We start from the raw sequence: 18,188 nt of genomic DNA on the forward strand, positions 1-18,188 counted from the left end.
CAGACATTTCTTTCAGTCAGTATCTGACATTTCTCGATGATAATATCAGACATTTCTCTCTTTTAGTATCATACATTTCTCCATGTCAGTATCTGACATTACTCCATGTCAGTATCAGACATTTCTCCATGTCAGTATCAGGCATGTCTCCATGTCAGTATCAGACACTTCTTCATGTCAGTATCAGACATTTCTCCTTGTCAGTATCTCGACATTTCTCTCTGTCTGTATCAGGCATTTCTCTCAGTCTGTATTAGACACTTCTTCATCTCAGTATCAGACATTTCTCCATGTCAGTATCAGAAATTTTCAGTATCAGACATTTCTCCCAGTCAGTATTAGACATTTCTCCCAGTCAGTATCAGACATTTCTCCATATCATGATCAGAAACTTCTTCATGTGAGTATCAGACATTTCTCCATGTCAGTATCAGATATATCTCCATGTCAGTTGTCAGTATCAGACATTTCTTCCAGTTAGTATCAAACATTTCTGTCTGTCAGTATCAGACATTTCTCCATGTCAGTATCAGACATTTCTCTCTGTCAGTAGTCAGTATCAGACATTTCTCACTGTCAGTATCAGACATTTCACCATGTCAGTATCAGACATTTCTCCATGTCATTATCAGACACTTCTTCATGTCAATATCAGACATTTCTCCACGTCAGTATCAGATATTTCTCCATGTCAGTAGTCAGTATCAGACATTTCTTCTGGTCAGTATGAGATATTTCTCCATGTCAGTATGAGACATTTCTCCATGTCAATATCAGACATTTCTCCATGTCAGTACGAGACATTTCTCTCTGTCAGTATCAGACATTTTCTCCATGTCATTATCAGACACTTCTTTATGTCAGTATCAGACATTTCTCCATGTCAGTATCAGACATTTCTCCATGCCAGTATCAGACATTTCTCACTGTCAGTATCAGACATTTCTTCATGTAAGAATCAGACATTTCGCCATGTCATTATCAGACACTTCTTCATGTCAGTATCAGACATTTCTTCATGCCAGTATCAGACATTTCTCCATGTCATTATCAGACATTTCTCTCTGTCAGTATCAGACATTTCTCCATGTTAGTATCAGACATTTCTCTCTGTCATTATCAGACATTTCTCCATGTCAGTATCAGACATTTCTCTCTGCCGGTATCGGACATTTCACCATGGCAGTATCAGACATTTCTTTCAGTCAGTATCTGACATTTCTCCATGATAATATCAGACATTTCTCTCTGTTAGTATCAGACATTTCTCCATGTCAGTATCAGACATTTCTCTTTGTCAGTATCAGACATTACTCCATGTCAGTATCAGACATTTCTCTCTGTCAGTATCAGACATTTCTCCATGTCAGTATCAGACATTTCTCTCTGTCGGTATCGGACATTTCACCATGTCAGTATCAGACATTTCTTTCAGTCAGTATCTGACATTTCTCCATGATAATATCAGACATTTCTCTCTGTTAGTATCAGACATTATCCATGTCAGTATCAGACATTTCTCTCTGTTAGTATCAGAAATTACACCATGTCAGTATCAGACATTTCTCTCAGTCTGTATCAGACATTTCTCTCAGTCTGTATTAGACACTTCTTCATCTCAGTGTCAGACATTTCTCCATGTCAGTATCAGACATTCTTCTTGTCAGTATCAGACATTTCTCCCAGTCAGTATCAGATATATCTCCATGTCAGTTGTCAGTATCAGACATTTCTTCCAGTTAGTATCAAACATTTCTCTCTGTCAGTATCAGACATTTCTCCATGTCAGTATCAGACATTTCTCTCTGTCAGTAGTCAGTATCAGACATTCACCATGTCAGTATCAGACATTTCTCCATGTCTTTATCAGACACTTCTTCATGTCAATATCAGACATTTCTACACGTCAGTATCAGATATTTCTCCATGTCAGTAGTCAGTATCAGACATTTCTTCTGGTCAGTATCAGACATTTCTCCATGTCAGTATGAGACATTTCTCCATGTCAATATCAGACATTTCTCCATGTCAGTACGAGACATTTCTCTCTGTCAGTATAAGACATTTTCTCCATGTCAGTATCAGACATTTCTCCGTGTCAGTAGTCAGTATCAGACATTTCTCCAAGTCAGTATCAGACATTGCTCTCCGTCAGTATCAGACATTTCTCCATGTCAGTATCAGACACTTCTCCATGTCAGTATCAGATATTTATTCCTATCTTTGATGATAGGATCTAGAGGTCAGACTTATGTGTCAGTTTTACTTAGAAATCAACAGATATTTTATCATACAGGGATATAATACATTTTTTGCTGTAGTGTGCCCGGATTGTTAAGTCATAACAGCCCGCTAACTTAAAAGCAAAATGACTAAGTTAACTTTAAATGACTACCACTTGAATATCAGTTTAGTTGTTTTTTGCTTTGCTGGTAACCATTTGCTTGGAAATATATATATATAGCACTCATTAACAGAAATACAATTTCCTACCTTAATGTCATCCCCCAATCATGTCTTTCAGCTTTTTTTCATTTGATTTTGAATAACTATTTCCATGTCACACCTTCGTGTCAAAAGAATAGACTTTAATCTGCACCTGCTATGTTTTATCTAATTAATTTTAGAATACATAAAGAAAATTCAACACTGTCAATGCCAGCAACAGTTTATTTTATACACTTACATGTCTATATATATGTATGACAGGTTTTTTTCTCACTCCCTAACAGAAGCCTCTTTACAATTATTATAAAACAAGAGCTGTCTGATGACAGCGCGCTCGACTATTCGAAGAATTGATTGAAGAATGGGGTCAAAATATTTCCACAGATATTCAGACAAAAGAAATAAATAGATTAGACAAACAATGTTCCTGTATTTCTTTGATTTCGATAAGTCTTGCACTAAATGGCAATGTATGAACCAATTTCAAAGTCCAAAAAGGGCCATAATTCAGTCAAAATAGTTATGTACTCTTGCCTACAGATGGAAATCATAATGATAAACAAGTGTTCAAAGTTTAAAAGCCATATGTCAAATAGTTTTGACAAAACATGGACTTGTATGAAAACAGAACCAATTTCAAAGTCCAAAAAGGGCCATAATTCAGCCAAAATAGATGACAGAGTTATGTACTCTTTCCCACAGATAGAGACTATTATACTAAACAAGTGATAAAAGTTTCAAAGCCATATGTCAAACACTTTACAAAAAATATGAACTGGTACGGAAAACTTAACCAAGATTTCTAAGTTAAAAAGGGCCATAATTCAGCCAAAATCCATGATGGAGTTATGTACTCTTGCCTATAACTGGATATGGTGATTATAAAGAAGTGTTGAAAGTTTCAAAGCTTTATCTCGAAAGACTTTGTCAAAATATGAACTGGTAGGAAATATTAACCCAGATTTCTAAGTCAAAAAGGGCCATAATTCAGCCAAAATCCTTGATGGAGTAATGTGCTCTTGCCTATAACTGGAAATGGTGATGGTAAACAAGTGTTGAAAGTTTCAAAGCTTTATCTCAAAAGACTTTGTCAAAATACCAACTGGTACGAAAAACTTAACCAAGATTTCTAAGTCGAAAGGGGCCATAATTCAGCCAAAATCCTTGATGGAGTTATGTACTCTTGCCTATAACTGGCCATGGTGATGGTAAACAAGTGTTGAAAGTTTCAAAGCTTTATCTTAAAAGACTTTGTCAAAATATGAACTGGTACGAAAAACTTAACCATGATTTCTAAGTCAAAAGGGGCCATAATTCAGCCAAAATCCTTGATGGAGTTATGTGCTCTTGCCTATAACTGGCCATGGTGGTGGTAAACAAGTGTTGAAAGTTTCAAAGCTTTATCTCAAAAGACTTTGTCAAAATGTGGACTGGTACGAAAAACTTAACCAAGGTGTGACGCCGACGCCGACGCCGACGCCGTGGTGAGTAGGATAGCTCTACTTATTCTTCGAATAGTCGAGCTAAAAATGACTATGTCGCAATAAAAACAAGAACACTGCCTGAGGGTACCATCGCTCATGCGCAAGTGCTGACCAATATGTAAGAGAAGAGTTATAATTCACAAAAAGGGCCATAATTCTAACAAAATGCAAGTTAGAGTTATGGTTCTTGGTCCATTTTAATATACTCATCTAATGATGACGAACAACTCTGTAAAGTTTCAAAGCTGTAGCCTTTATAGTTTTGGGGAAAACGTGGACCTAATTAAAAAATTTAACCAAAAAACTCAAATTTTCTAAGTTACAAGACAAAATGCATACCAACAGTTATGCACTTACAGAGTCAAAAAATGATGATAAAAACGTGGACCTAATTAAAAAATTTAACCAAAAAACTCAAATTTTCTAAGTTACAAGACAAAATGCATACCAACAGTTATGCACTTACAGAGTCAAAAAATGATGATAAAAACGTGGACCTAATTAAAAAATTTAACCAAAAAACTCAAATTTTCTAAGTTACAAGACAAAATGCATACCAACAGTTATGCACTTACAGAGTCAAAAAATGATGATAAACAAGTGTGTAAAGTTTCAAAACTGTAGCTCTATAATTATAGATTTTGCGAAAAGGTGGACCTAAACAAAAATTTTAACCAATGCCGATGCAGATGCTCAAGTAACGACAATACCGCATAGATTAAAAAAAAAAAAATCAGACAAGCTAAAAAACACAGCTTCTTCACAATAAAAAAATACATAAATCAACCATTTTGACTGCATGACCACATTTCGGATTCCAGTATTTTATCTTCTCTAGCTTATTTCATATGGAAGTAAGATTATATGTGCTATGTGCCGTAATAATATGACGCCTAAAGCTGGCATTGGGACTACTTGCCATACTTACATTAGGAAAACAAATTTTAACGTAACAATATCAGTTTCTCCTTATTATATAATAAGTACATTGTTAAATGCAACTTCTTTATTTATTATGTGATTATGTGTCAATGAGATTATATTTTAATAATGATATGTTTTACAGTTGCAAAGTCTGCACTTTCCTATAATTCCTATATTCACGTATGTTCTCTGTGACTATTTGATAAACGACATTGTGTCTGAAATCATTAGTCCCCCACCTCTGATTCATGTGGGGAAGTTGGCAGTTACTTGCGGAGAACAGGTTTGTACTGGTACAGAATCCAGGAACACTGGTTAGGTTAACTGCCCGCCGTTACATGACTGAAATACTGTTGAAAAACGGCGTTAAACCCAAAACAAACAAACAAACACTTTGTGCATAACTTGCAATGGTGGTAAGCATTTATGCTGCCTATATTTTGCTTGACAATGTCAATTATTACTGTCTGTGCCACTTGTATCCATCATCATTACTTGTGTTGGCTGACATCAGTCTCCTTTAAATAATGCATAGACTACCCATCATTACAGGAGAATTTTCTGACAAAAATAAATCACTGATAAAAATTCTAACATACTTGGACAAATTTGCTAAATATGGGCAAAACGTGTACACTTACGTTGACAATTTTGTTTAGAGGTGATGAAGGCATTTTTTCTGTATTTTGATTGTCTACTTAGGCCTAATTTCACATATACAATTGACCAGAATTGAAGCCATTTTTTTGTCGATTCAGAATCAGCTGAAAATGTCTTTTATCAAATCATCACGGACAACATATGCCGCACCCGGGGATTGAACTCACAACCCCGCGATCTGTATGTCTGCTCTCTCCTTACTGAGCTAAGCAGGCGAGCTATTTAACAATGTATACAAGAAAGCGGAAGTGATGTTAGGTCTTTTGTGTGCGTTTTGGCATAACGTCGCATGTCTGTTCTTTGGTGTTTATGCAATCGGGCTGGTATGACATTAGTTTGTTTTTCCGTTAATTCTCTATGGTTTTACAGTAGAGGTCCATGCCATGTAGCTTTTCCAGTCTCATCACCAGAAAGTCGTTGTTAATATGTGGCAGTTGGTGTTGAAGTGGACGGCCACTGGATTGTCATGTTTCGTTCTAATCCTGGATAGATTTAGTAAGTGTCTCTGGTACCAAGAACTACCGGTATCCCCTACATACATAATGTTTGGTCGTATATACAATGTTTCAGTATACTGCATACACTATGTTTGAACTCTTACACCACATGAAAATTATAGGTGAAAACGTTAAATCATACAATGATATTTTAAAATTGTGTAGCTTGCTGCAATTTGAGGGGATTATGGGGATATTTCTTACAGACTGTAAAATATATAAAATATACATTGGCCAAGTTTTATGCAATATAATATTTTGTATGTTGGAAAGATTATTCCTTGAGAGAAAACAAAAAGCATGTTGGTAATTTTTTAACACTTATTATGCTGGATACGACTGATTCTGCATTTGCGACCAGTGTAGATCATGATCACAGTCAATGGTACTGTCCAAATTGAAAGATGGATAAGTTCTTTATAGAAATTTAGCTGGGTAAGGGTTAAGACAGTTACTACACTAGAGTATTTACAGACCTGGGGCCGTATTCACAAAGCATCTTAAGTATAAGTATAAGAAATTGATTATTTACTTCAGTATTACGTACTTAGGTAAGAAATTTATTTTACTTAAGTATAATATTTGTTATTCATAAAACAACTTAATTCTTGAGTTTTATATTGTGGACGAAAACTTAAAAAAAAAAACACATTAATTTCAGACAGATACAACATGCACAATTATGTTTAAAGTGCTTTTATCTGAAAAACAACACTTTAATCGTACTCACGACACCATTTTGTTTTCTGACTTAAGTCATTTCTTACGTATCTTAAGTTTAAGCTGTTTTATGAATAGGACTTAAGTTTTTTACTTAGACTTAAGCTGAAATCACCACAAACTTAAGTAAAATCTTCAACTTAAGTCAAAACTTATACTTAAGATGCTTTATGAATACGACCCCTGGTGGCTTTTTGCAAACCTTGATCCCTATGCCCTCTTAGTTTTCAAATCACCATCAACGGGTCTGTAAATACAATACAGATCTAATTCTCATAAAGTAAATATTACCTCTAGATCAGAATTTCATGAAAAAGCCTAATAGGACAGTTTAAGATGTTTCCATATTGTATTAAATGATTAAATGACAGAAAACGATTGTGTGTTGTAAGAAACTATAAAAATTCTGTCTTCTTGATGAAGAAATAACAATTAAGAGCAAAAAAAAAAAAAAAAAAAAAGACAGGAAAAAATAATTTTATATATTCCTATGAAACATAGTGTAACATTTCACTCAAACTGGATCAATTCATGTGGTCCCTTCCCATTATTCTTATATTTTCTATTTTTAGATTGCTTGGAACTTCGGATAACTTTATCATTTTGCTTATCCCTTTTGCAACAGCGAGCCATGAATGTTTTAATGCATATGAATTTGAATGACTTTCTTCAGTAATCCTTTATGCTGTTTTCTCCTTGATTCGAGCCTCTTAAATCTTTTAGGGTTGTGCATATTTTTGTAAACCTGTTCAATTAAATATTTTTTGTTTTTAGGTACAAAAATATTTGCATTTAACAATGGACAATAAGAATTACAATGTTACTCATCTTTTATATGAACTTTTTTGCAAAAGACTGAAGGAGGTCAAACTCCACATCATTTTAAACCTTTTCTCATCGATTCGAGCCCTTTGTTTGGTAGGTCAATAAGTGTTAATGTTTGCACAGTCTATTTCCATAAAGCATATTTCTATAAAGATTGACTTTTTGTTCACTTGTTACAACAGTCAAAATATGCTCAGGATGCTTTTAATTTGGAATTTTGGGTCACAATATTGCCCACTGTGTATTTTCCTTTTGAAATAAGCAATTTTTGATGTAAAATGTTAAAAGAGGTATTTGCTCAATTTCCCAGTGGTTTCATGACTAATATTTCCCAAGGCATTTTAAAATGTAAATGACACAAGTTTCTGATGGAAGAACATACTACTTGAGCATGATTTTTACCAAAATACAAGGGCTCGAATCGATGAGAAAGCTCGAATCGACGAGAAACAGGCATAACAACAACATATTGAAAACAAATTATCACCCACTAAAGTTTTCACCTAGTAAATTATGTTTTCCATAAACAGTGTGGGTGTTTGAAGTTGATGGAAACAGTTAGTTATTTTAGTTTACATGGTAACAGATGTGACAAGATTTACATTCAGATTCTGGCTCAAGGCCATTTATTTCTACATTCGATATGCTGCAAACCATTGAAATTATCATGACATTACATATACCCCCATAATATGGCCTTGTCACAGAAGTATGGCAAATTTTAAGTTGGAAAGAGGCCATGATTATGTCAAACTAGATGTGTGTCTATAGGACACAGGTGCCCCCACTCCTGCCACTGTAAATATGGTTTTATGACTCTGGTTAAATAATTTTTAAGATGTTTGCAACACAAACTTTTAAGAACCTTATGTGTATTTTTCACTTAGTTAGCCATAACTCTGGCCTAGCTGAGTAAAATCCTAAAGAGAACACTTCACAGGCTATAAAACAATCCTCTAATGTTTTATGATTCTAGGTCAAGTACATTTTAACATACATGTTTCACAAACTTTTTTTTTTTTGAGTAAGTCTGGACAGGAAGTCTGGTCTTGTGTAATGAAAAAAACTTAAAAAACAAAATAAGTCAGGGGCCAAATAAGTCAGGGGCCATAACCCCTACATGACTGAATGAATCCGGATGCGAAACCCCAGGTGCACAACTGCACATGCTGACCAACATTCCTGTAAACTTTGGTGACTCTAGGTCAAATACTTTGTTTTTTTTTTGATGGGTTTAACGTTGCGCTGACACATTTTAGGTCATATGGCGACTTTCCAGCTTTGATGGTGGAGGAAGACCCCAGGTGCCCCTCCATGCATTGGAGCTACGCGCGACACAACATTAAAATGACCAATTTTTTACTAAGTCAGGGGCCATAACTCCTACACTACTGAATGAATCCGGACGCGAAACTCCAGGTGCACAACTAACATGCTGACCAACATTCCTGTAAAGTTTTGTGACTCTACGTCAAATACTTTTGGAGCTAGGCACGACACAACACTAAAATGACCAAAATTCTATTAGTAAAAAGAGCTGTCACTAATGGTGACAAATGCCCCCACAGCGCCTTGACCTTTGACCTGGTGACCTTGACCTTTGACCCCAAAGTCAATAGGGGTCGTGTACTCAATAAGTACTATCAGCATGTGAAGTTTGAAGGTCCTTGGTGCAGTGGTTCGCGAGTAAAGTGCCTTCATGCAAAAAGTTAACGTTGTGACGAACGACCTAACGAACGGATGGACAGTTGAAAACTAATATGTCTCCCTTCTCTTCACATTGGCCCCTGTGACCTTGACCTTTGACCTGGTGACCCCTAAGTCAGTAGGGTTCGTGTACTCAATAAGTACTATCAGCAGGTGAAGTTTGAAGGTCCTGGGTGCAGTGGTTCGCGAGTAAAGTGCCTTCATGCAAAAAGTTAACGTTGTGACGAACGAACTAACGAACGGATGGACTGTTGAAAACTAATAATTCCTCCCCCCTGTGACCTTGACCTTTGACCTGGTGACCCCAAAGTCAGTAGGGGTCGTGTACACAATAAGTACTATCAGCATGTGAAGTTTGAAGGTCCTGGGTGCAGTGGTTTGCGAGTTAAGTGCCTTCATGCAAAAAGTTAACGTTGTGACGAACGACCTAACGAACGGATGGACAGTTGAAAACTAATATGCCTCCCTTCGGGGGCATAAAAAGAGGGCATAACTCAGAACAAACTGGTGCCAGCATTATCAAACTTGTGTTATATGATGTGATGATGTGGAACAACTATTTTAAGTTTGACAAAGTCCATTTAGTAACAACAGAGATATAAAAAGCATAAAAATTAAACTGAAGTTCTAAGTAAAATGGGGATATAATTCATAAAATATTTGCACCAGAGTTACTGACCTTGTGTCATATGACAATCGAAAAACTAATTTAAGCTTTAATCAAATGTATTAAGCAATACCAAAGATATAGAGAAAGTGCACCACAATTAACCTGAAATTCTAAGTAAAAAGGGGACATAATTAATGAAATATTGATGCAAGAGTTATGGCCCTTGTATCATATGATGTGAGTAATGATGTGGTACAACTATTTTAAGTTTGTATCAAATCCATTTGGTAATAACAGATAAAGTGGAAGTGCATCAAAACTTTAACCTGAAATTTTAAGCAAAAAAGTTGGATAATTAAAAACATATATTATGCAAGAGTTATTGTCCTTGTGTCATATGATGTGGATGATGATGTGGTACAACTGTTTAAAGTTTGAATCAAATCTGTTTGGTAATAACACAGATAGAGTGACACTGGAAGTGCATAAAGACTATAACCTGAAATTTTAAGTAAAAAGGGGGATAACTCATAAAACACATGTGTCACAGTTATGGTCCTTGTGTCAAATGATGTAGGTGATGATGATGAACAAATATTTTAAGTCTGAATCAAATCCCTTCTGAAATAACAGAGATATAGTGAAAATGCATCGAAATTAACATAAAATTCTAAGTAAAAAGGGGGCATAATTCATGAAAAATTGGTGCCAGAGTTAATGACCTTGTGTCAAATAATGTGGGTGATGATGTTTAACTATTCTAAGTTCAAAGTTTAAGAATCAAATCCATTCAGTAACAACTGATATAAAGTGAAAGTGCACCAAAACCTGAAATTCTAAGTAAAAAGGGGGGATAATTCCTGAAATATTGGTGCCAGAGTTATGATCCTTGTGCTATATGATGTGGACAATGATGAGGAATAACTATTTTAAGTTTGATGCAAATCCATCAAGTAATAACAAAGATAAAGAGAAAGTGCATAAAAACTAACCAAGCTGGGGATGCGGAAAGACGCCAACGCCAGGTCAAGTACGATAGCTCTCCACGGCCTATACTTTGTATAGTCGAGCTAAAAATGGTGGTTTGTAGCCAAAGTCGAACTTGACCTGTATTTTATGATGTTACACCTGTGTACCAAAAATTAATTAAATCTGTCAAGCCTTTCATGAGTTATTGTCTGGAAACCATGAAAACCAACGGACAGACAGACTGACTGACCGACAAGCTCACTCCTATATACCCCCCTCCCCTTGCAACTTCATCTGTGGGGGTATAATAATAATCAAATTGCTTTTCTTGCATAGAAATTGTGTACTATTTAAAATTCTAATATGAACAAGAGCTGTCTCCATAGGATGACACATGCCCCCGATGGCACTTTGAATGAATAGTTATGGCCGATGTTAGAGTTTAGGACCTTTGACCTACGGACCTGGGTCTAGCGCACAACACGTCGTCTTACTGTGGTACACATTCATGCCCAATAATTTTAAAATACATGCATGAATGACAAAGATATGGACCGGACATGCCCATCAATGCACTATCATGAAATATGACCTTTAACGTCTAAGTGTGACCTTGACCTTTGAGCTACGGATCTGGGTCTTGCGCGCGACACGTCGTCTTACTGTGGTACACATTCATGCCAAGTTATTTGAAAATCCATCCATGGATGACAAAGATATGGACCGAACACGAATGCACTATCATGAAAAATGACCTTTAACGTCTAAGTGTGACCTTGACCTTTGCGCTACGGACCTGTGTCTTGCGCGCGACATGTTGTCTTACTGTGGTACACATTCATGCCAAGTTATTTGAAAATCCATCCATGGATGACAAGGATATGGACCGGACACTAATGCACTGTCATGAAAAATTACCTTTAACGTCTAAGTGTGACCTTGACCTTTGAGCTACGGACCTGGGTCTTGCACACGACATGTCGTCTTACTGTGGTACACATTCATGCCAAGTTATTTGAAAATCCATCCATCGATGACAAAGATATGAACCGGACAAGAAAATTGCGGACAGACTGACAGACGGTTCAAAAACTATATGCCTCCCTTTGGGGGCATAAAAATTATGTATATTTTGGTTAAAACACAGCAATACTGACATCACATCAACATATTATTAATGGCACAACAAGAGTGCCTGGGACTGTCACAAAATACGCACGTATAAATATTCAGTTACGTATCATGAAGGTAATAATGTTGATGTTGTATGCCTTGTTAACCCCCCAAAAAAGAGTAAAAAGGAATCATGGTATTTGTGAGGTTCCATGTGGGATGAAATTGACTGCAATCGGATCAAAACTGTTTGAATGGACAAGGGTAAATTCGCAGTTTTTTGGGTAATTCAAGGGCCATAATCCAAAGTGCCTGGGGCGATTTGGCTGGTTATCAAACTTGACTGAGATATTATGCCCTCAAACATTATCAGCAAGTTTGGTGAAGATCGGATGAAAACTGTTCGACTTAAGAGAGCGGACAAGGCTAAATTTTTTCGAGTAATTCAAGGGCCATTATCCAAGAGAGCCTGGGGCGATTTGGCTGGTTATCAAACTTGGCTGAGACATTATGCCAACAAACATTGTCAGCATGTTTGGTGAAGATTGGATTAAAACTGTTCGACTTAAGAGAGCAGACATGCTTTAGGACGCTGACCGCCACGGGTGTTCACATAATACGCCCCACTCTTTCAGAGACGGGCACATAATTTTTAAAATGAATACTACCATATCTTAGTCTCTACTACTTTTATACACTTTGAACCAACACATCAAAAGTGCAGAATAATTCACTGTAAGTCTGTGCACTCCAGAACTATTTCGCAAGGCATGCTTAACCTCTTTTTGTGTTATATTATTATTTAAACAGTCATGTTAACGTCACATTGACATACAATCTCATTTATGCTACTTAAAACTCCATCTTTTTTTCACATAAAATAAATATTAAAATCGTAATAATATACAGCCCTCGTAAAATTATTCTGCAAGTGTTATTTTTAAATATAATAATATGTACATTGTTCAGAATTATCATTATTTCTGAATGAATAATATCAGAGTATGGTACAAAAAATTTAGAAAAATACTTGATGAACCCAAACATGAACTTTTTCATTATGTCACTGTCATAAACTTGAATAAAATTTCAGAATTTTAGAATTAGTACTTTGTCACCACCAGTACTGAAAGAGGACTCATTAGGGAATCTGGACTCCCTAACCTGTAAGCAGTGTCTCCGGTTTAAACCTAAATTACTGGAATCTTTGTCGGGCATATTTTTTGCAGTTATAGGCATAAACTGTACAACTGAATTTAACTGTTTAAAAAATGTTTTAACAATAAATCTACATCTGCATGAAGCAACAAATGTGTGTGTGTGTGTGTGTGTGTTCGGGTTTAACGTCTTTTGAAATTATTACAAAAAAAATTTAAAAATATCTATACAGTTTACAAGTATCTACATCTGCATGTCCAAGCAACAAATGTGTGTGTGTGTGTGTGTGTGTGTTCAGGTTTAACGTCTTTTGAAATTATTACAAATTTTTTTTTTAAATATCTATACAGTTTACAAGTGTTAAAATTGTCAGTACAATAGAATCCATTTTTTGGCCTGGACATGACGATGTTCTATTTCTAACTGAATCTTACCTGCACATTTTTAATGACACTATAGGCTTTCTATATATTCCATGTATATTTTCCTTTTATCAATTCAATAAATACTGAGATGGCACACAAATAAAGTCAGTGATGTCTGGACTGGTAAAGCTGTCTGTTACAATATAAGTCCGACAGTGGTCACTAAAATCCAATAATAGTAAATCACAAACACATCAACACAACCCGCATCAGTCGTCAAATACAGACAAATGCACTATTTTAACTTTCTCACACAGCGGTTATCTCATTTCCTGCAAAAATCCAATTCCTCTGCTGGTATTCTACATGTGTTTTTAATCAAACTTATTCTTTTTTTTGTAACAGAAAATAATGCACAGAAATTATTTACCGCATTTGAGTAAAAATACTTCTGTAAAATTTATTATTCAGTACTAACATCATTATGGACTGTGACAGAGCATTTACATCTCGGTATAATATACTATATTGACATCTACAAGTTCAACATCTGTGGGACTACCACAGGGCCGAAACAATGTAAGCACTGATGACTCACTAATAAAAAGTTCTGTATATATTTATAGAATCTTCTGGCTTTTGCTATAGGTAATTCACCTGAAATGTTACTATAAATAGTAACAGTCAATTAAATAGCAGCATGCATTTGACCTAGAAGGTCTGGTTGTATCTAAATCTACCTCACTTACTGACTCATAAGCCAACATCTGGCTTCTCCTGTATCAAACGCACTTAAAAACTCTTCTTTTTTTTTTTAAAACAGAATCAATAAAAACAATTCTTATCAGCTTGCAGAATAACAAACCATGTATGTGAATTCGCACTTTTCAAGCGTACAAAACATGCATAATCAAAACTTAAAACAAAATCACAAGATGAGGCAGTCACAGGTAACATACAGCTACATTAGATCAATCACACTGAAGCAACGTTTTATTATATTTTTCCCTTTTCGTAATAATAATAAATTATATTCTGTTAGTGATTTATTCAAAAAACAAAAATACCCATTATATATAGTCAAAATATTCCTATTTATATATATGAGAAATGTATAATTTTGTTTGCACTTAAACACAAAAGTCATTTTTAAAAGGCCCTGTTTTTTCATGGCTTTTAAATACACCGATATGTGAAATTTTACGTAACAACTTTGTAGAGAATCTTATTTTTTGTTTTAACTAGAAAATGCTAAACCTCATCACTATTGATTTCAGATTAGATGAAATTCCCTGAAATCACAGAAAAACTTGAAATAAGCATTGGCGTTTTTGCATGATTTTACTGTTTTAATCAGATTTGTGATGTGGGATTGGGAAATTGTCTCTGATTTAAAGGAAATGTAGACACCCTGACACCGGCAGGAGCCTTAATTTCACTACTTTTCAGAGATGACTGATACAATCAGGTTTATTATCTACCCCACCACTCCCCTGTCTGATATACAACTATTAGTCAGAAATTCAAAGAAACATTTTTACTACTTCTACATTACAGCAAATTACTGAAACAGATGAATACACATTTTAAAGGCATTTATTGGGTCACTGTCACCGAGACTGGAAAGAAAATGCCTTGTATGTGTTAGAATACCTACCCCAAACAGGAAAATATATAGCACTTTTCTCATCTACAAGGTGCAGTCTGGCAAATGGGTACATGCATAATTATTGAACAAAATGATAATTTATCTTCCATTGTACAATAGTCACATCCATGCAGTCTGATCAAGATCTGCACTGTTCGCTATTCAGTCAGTATCCCATTTGCTGAAATTTGCATTTTGAATGCGATTTTGTGACTGAAATAAGTTAACATAATTTCTTGTTGGGTACCATAGTTCTTAAAGTACACAAAGAGGTACCATTTAATATATGCAATGGCATTTTCATTTGGCCGTATTCCCCTAGGCTAATTGATTTCTACTCAAATGCCATCCCTTTCCAACATCACCCCCTGCAAGGCCCAACCAACAAACTCACACATAAATTTTCTAAACAAGAGGGCCAAGATGGCTCTAAGTCGCTCACCTGAGTAACACACAATAACCGTTTGGAACTTAGCCTAGGAATCAACAAGATAAACATTCTGACCAAGTTTCATGAAGATAGGGTCATATATGTGGCCTCAATAGTGTTAACAGGTTTTTCCTTTGATTTGACCGGGTGATCTAGTTTTTGACCCCATATGACCCAGTTTCAAATTTGGCCTAGAAATCATCAAGATAAACATTCTGACCAAGTTTCATGAAGATAGGGTCATACATGTGGCCTCTAGGTTGTTAACAAGCTTTTCCTTTGATTTGACCTGATGACCTAGTTTTTGACCCGACATGACCCAGTTCAATCCAGGCCTAGAAATCATCAAGATAATCATTCTATGCAAGTTTGTATCAAATCAATCTCTATATGGCTGAAAGGGCCAAACTAGAAAATTTTGCACCTTTCAGGGGCAGTAACTCCAGAACCCTGGATGATGATGAGAACTAGCTGGTTTTCGAAAGGAACTGAGATCTTATTGTGACTTAAGTTGTGTGTAAGTGTGGTTAAAATCAAATATAAAATGCCACTTCTATTGTGTTCACAAGGTAACAATTAACAAATTTTGGCTCTTTCAGGGGTCAATCAGGGGCCGTAACTCCGGCACCTATGATTGGATCTGACAGAAACATCATAGAATCCAAAATTTATTGTTGTTGAAGATATTTTGCAAGTTTGTATCAAATCAAACCATAAATGAAGTCTCTATATGGCTGCAAAAGGCAAAATAGGAAATTTTGGCCCTTTAAGGGGCCATAACTCTGGAACCCATAATGGGATCTGGCCAGTTTTCGAAAAGAACTCAGGTATTATGCCAATACAAGTTGTGTGCAAGTTTGATTAAAGTTGATTGCAAAATGTGGTCTCTATCGTGTTCACAAGCCAAAAATAGCAAATTTTGGCCCTTTAAGGGCCCGTAACTCTGGAACCCATGATGGATCTTGCCAGTTTTCAAAAGGAACTGAGATATTCTGCCAATACAAGTTGTGTGCAAGTTTAATTAGAGTTGATTGCAAAATGTGTCTCTATCATGTTCACAAGCCAAAAATAGCAAATTTTGGCCCTGTAAAGGCCCATAACTCTGGAACACATGATGGGATCTGGCAAGGTTTCGAAAGGAACAAAGATATTATGCCAATACAAGTTGTGTGCAAGTCTGATTAAAGTTTATTGCAAAATATGGTCTCTATCGTGTTCACAAGCCAAAAACAGCAAATTTTGGCCCTTTAAGGGCTCGTAACTCTGGTACCAATGATGGGATCTGGCCAGTTTTCGAAAGGAACCTAGATATTATGCCAATACAAGTTGTATGCAAGTTGATTGCAAAATGTGGTCTCTATTGTGTTCACAAGAAATTGTGAACGGACGACGGACGTACGGCAACGGACTAAATGCAATCACAAAATCTCACCCTGTCACTACGTGACAGATGATCTAAAAACCGAAAACTACTATTCAACCTGTAGGGGACTTAATAGCAATAGTGCAAAATTGAGCTAGTGCAAAACTAATGCCCTACTTGTTCAAACATGCTATTTTATATAATATTGCCCATATTGCCTCTGGGTCAGTCAGGAAGTGGTTACTGTCTTTCATACACAGCTGTAATGGTTAATGCATTTCACCCCAATTATGTATAATTTTTCAATTTCAAATTCTGATGGAAGAAAGTTATTATAGAGATTAAGTTACAAAAGTCTGCTCCTAAAATTGCAGATTTCATGTAACATAGGCATAAACTAACCATTCTTCTTGTTCTGTTCTTGCAATTTAATTGAAATAAAACATCATTTCAGTGAAAATCGATTTATACATTATAAAATTACATAAAAGCTCAATGTACTTAAAAGTTTCAATTTTCCTGGAAATGTCATGTCAATGATCTTGTGTATAACAATATACTTTACCAGCCAGACAGACAAAACAGTGTTAACTTGATAGGATTTATTTTAAAATCTGAAATTTGCAAACAAAAAAACTTTAGTTCTAACAAGAGTCTGGAGCTCCTTCTGATAAGATGAAAGGTTGAATAAGAGCAGTGCTGCCATATTCACCAAAGGAGGAAGTAAAAAAAAAAACTTATCACTTCTGCAAGATACTATTAAAGAAAGAGTGTTATGATTGATAGACAAAAGAAAATGAAAGAGGAAGATGATATAACAAGAGTCTATGGACAGCCTTTATACACTCATTTGAGTATAAAACAGCATGCTCTTTAGGACTGCTCTCAAAAATAACTTTAAGATATCAATAAAAATTTGTCCAATGAAACGTACTGCAGCCAAACAATGGAAGTTCCAAACTGGAAGACGTATCTGTCATATCTGGGTTTTTTTTATACATAAACATAACTTAACTTTTACCCTGCTGAATTTTTAAAATGGACTGGTCTCTCATTCAATTTGGGCACTACCATTTATTATTCAAAGGGGTGTTTACTGAAAATTTACTGACTGCATTAGCGAACAGTACAGACCATGATCAGTGGAAAGTGCCAGATTGAGGGAGCAGGAGCAGTGATGGATTACTAAAGGTACAAGAAACTGAAAGTGAATTGGAGGGTCAGGGGGAGGGCTTATAATGTTGGGGGCGGAGGGGAGGGAGTGGGA

At 35.7% G+C, this 18,188-nt stretch overlaps 1 protein-coding gene across 4 annotated transcripts in view; it reads right to left on the minus strand.

Moving 5' to 3' along the window:
• The window catches only part of LOC123529181 (protein dispatched homolog 1-like), a 139,116-nt gene that overhangs the window by 44,168 nt on the left and 76,760 nt on the right, over nucleotides 1–18,188 (minus strand). Inside the window, exon 1 of one of the 4 annotated variants that reach the window (XM_045309408.2) lies at nucleotides 13,550–13,969. The exons of the other annotated variants lie outside the window; for them this stretch is intronic. Within the exon in view, the coding sequence (XP_045165343.2) occupies nucleotides 13,550–13,557 (8 nt within the window). The 5' untranslated portion in view covers nucleotides 13,558–13,969. Of the gene's footprint in view, nucleotides 1–13,549; nucleotides 13,970–18,188 lie in introns of those variants that run through there. 4 annotated transcript variants of the gene reach the window in all.

The sequence above is a fragment of the Mercenaria mercenaria genome, chromosome 1, assembly GCF_021730395.1.
Source record: "Mercenaria mercenaria strain notata chromosome 1, MADL_Memer_1, whole genome shotgun sequence".
Classification (NCBI taxonomy): domain Eukaryota; kingdom Metazoa; phylum Mollusca; class Bivalvia; order Venerida; family Veneridae; genus Mercenaria; species Mercenaria mercenaria.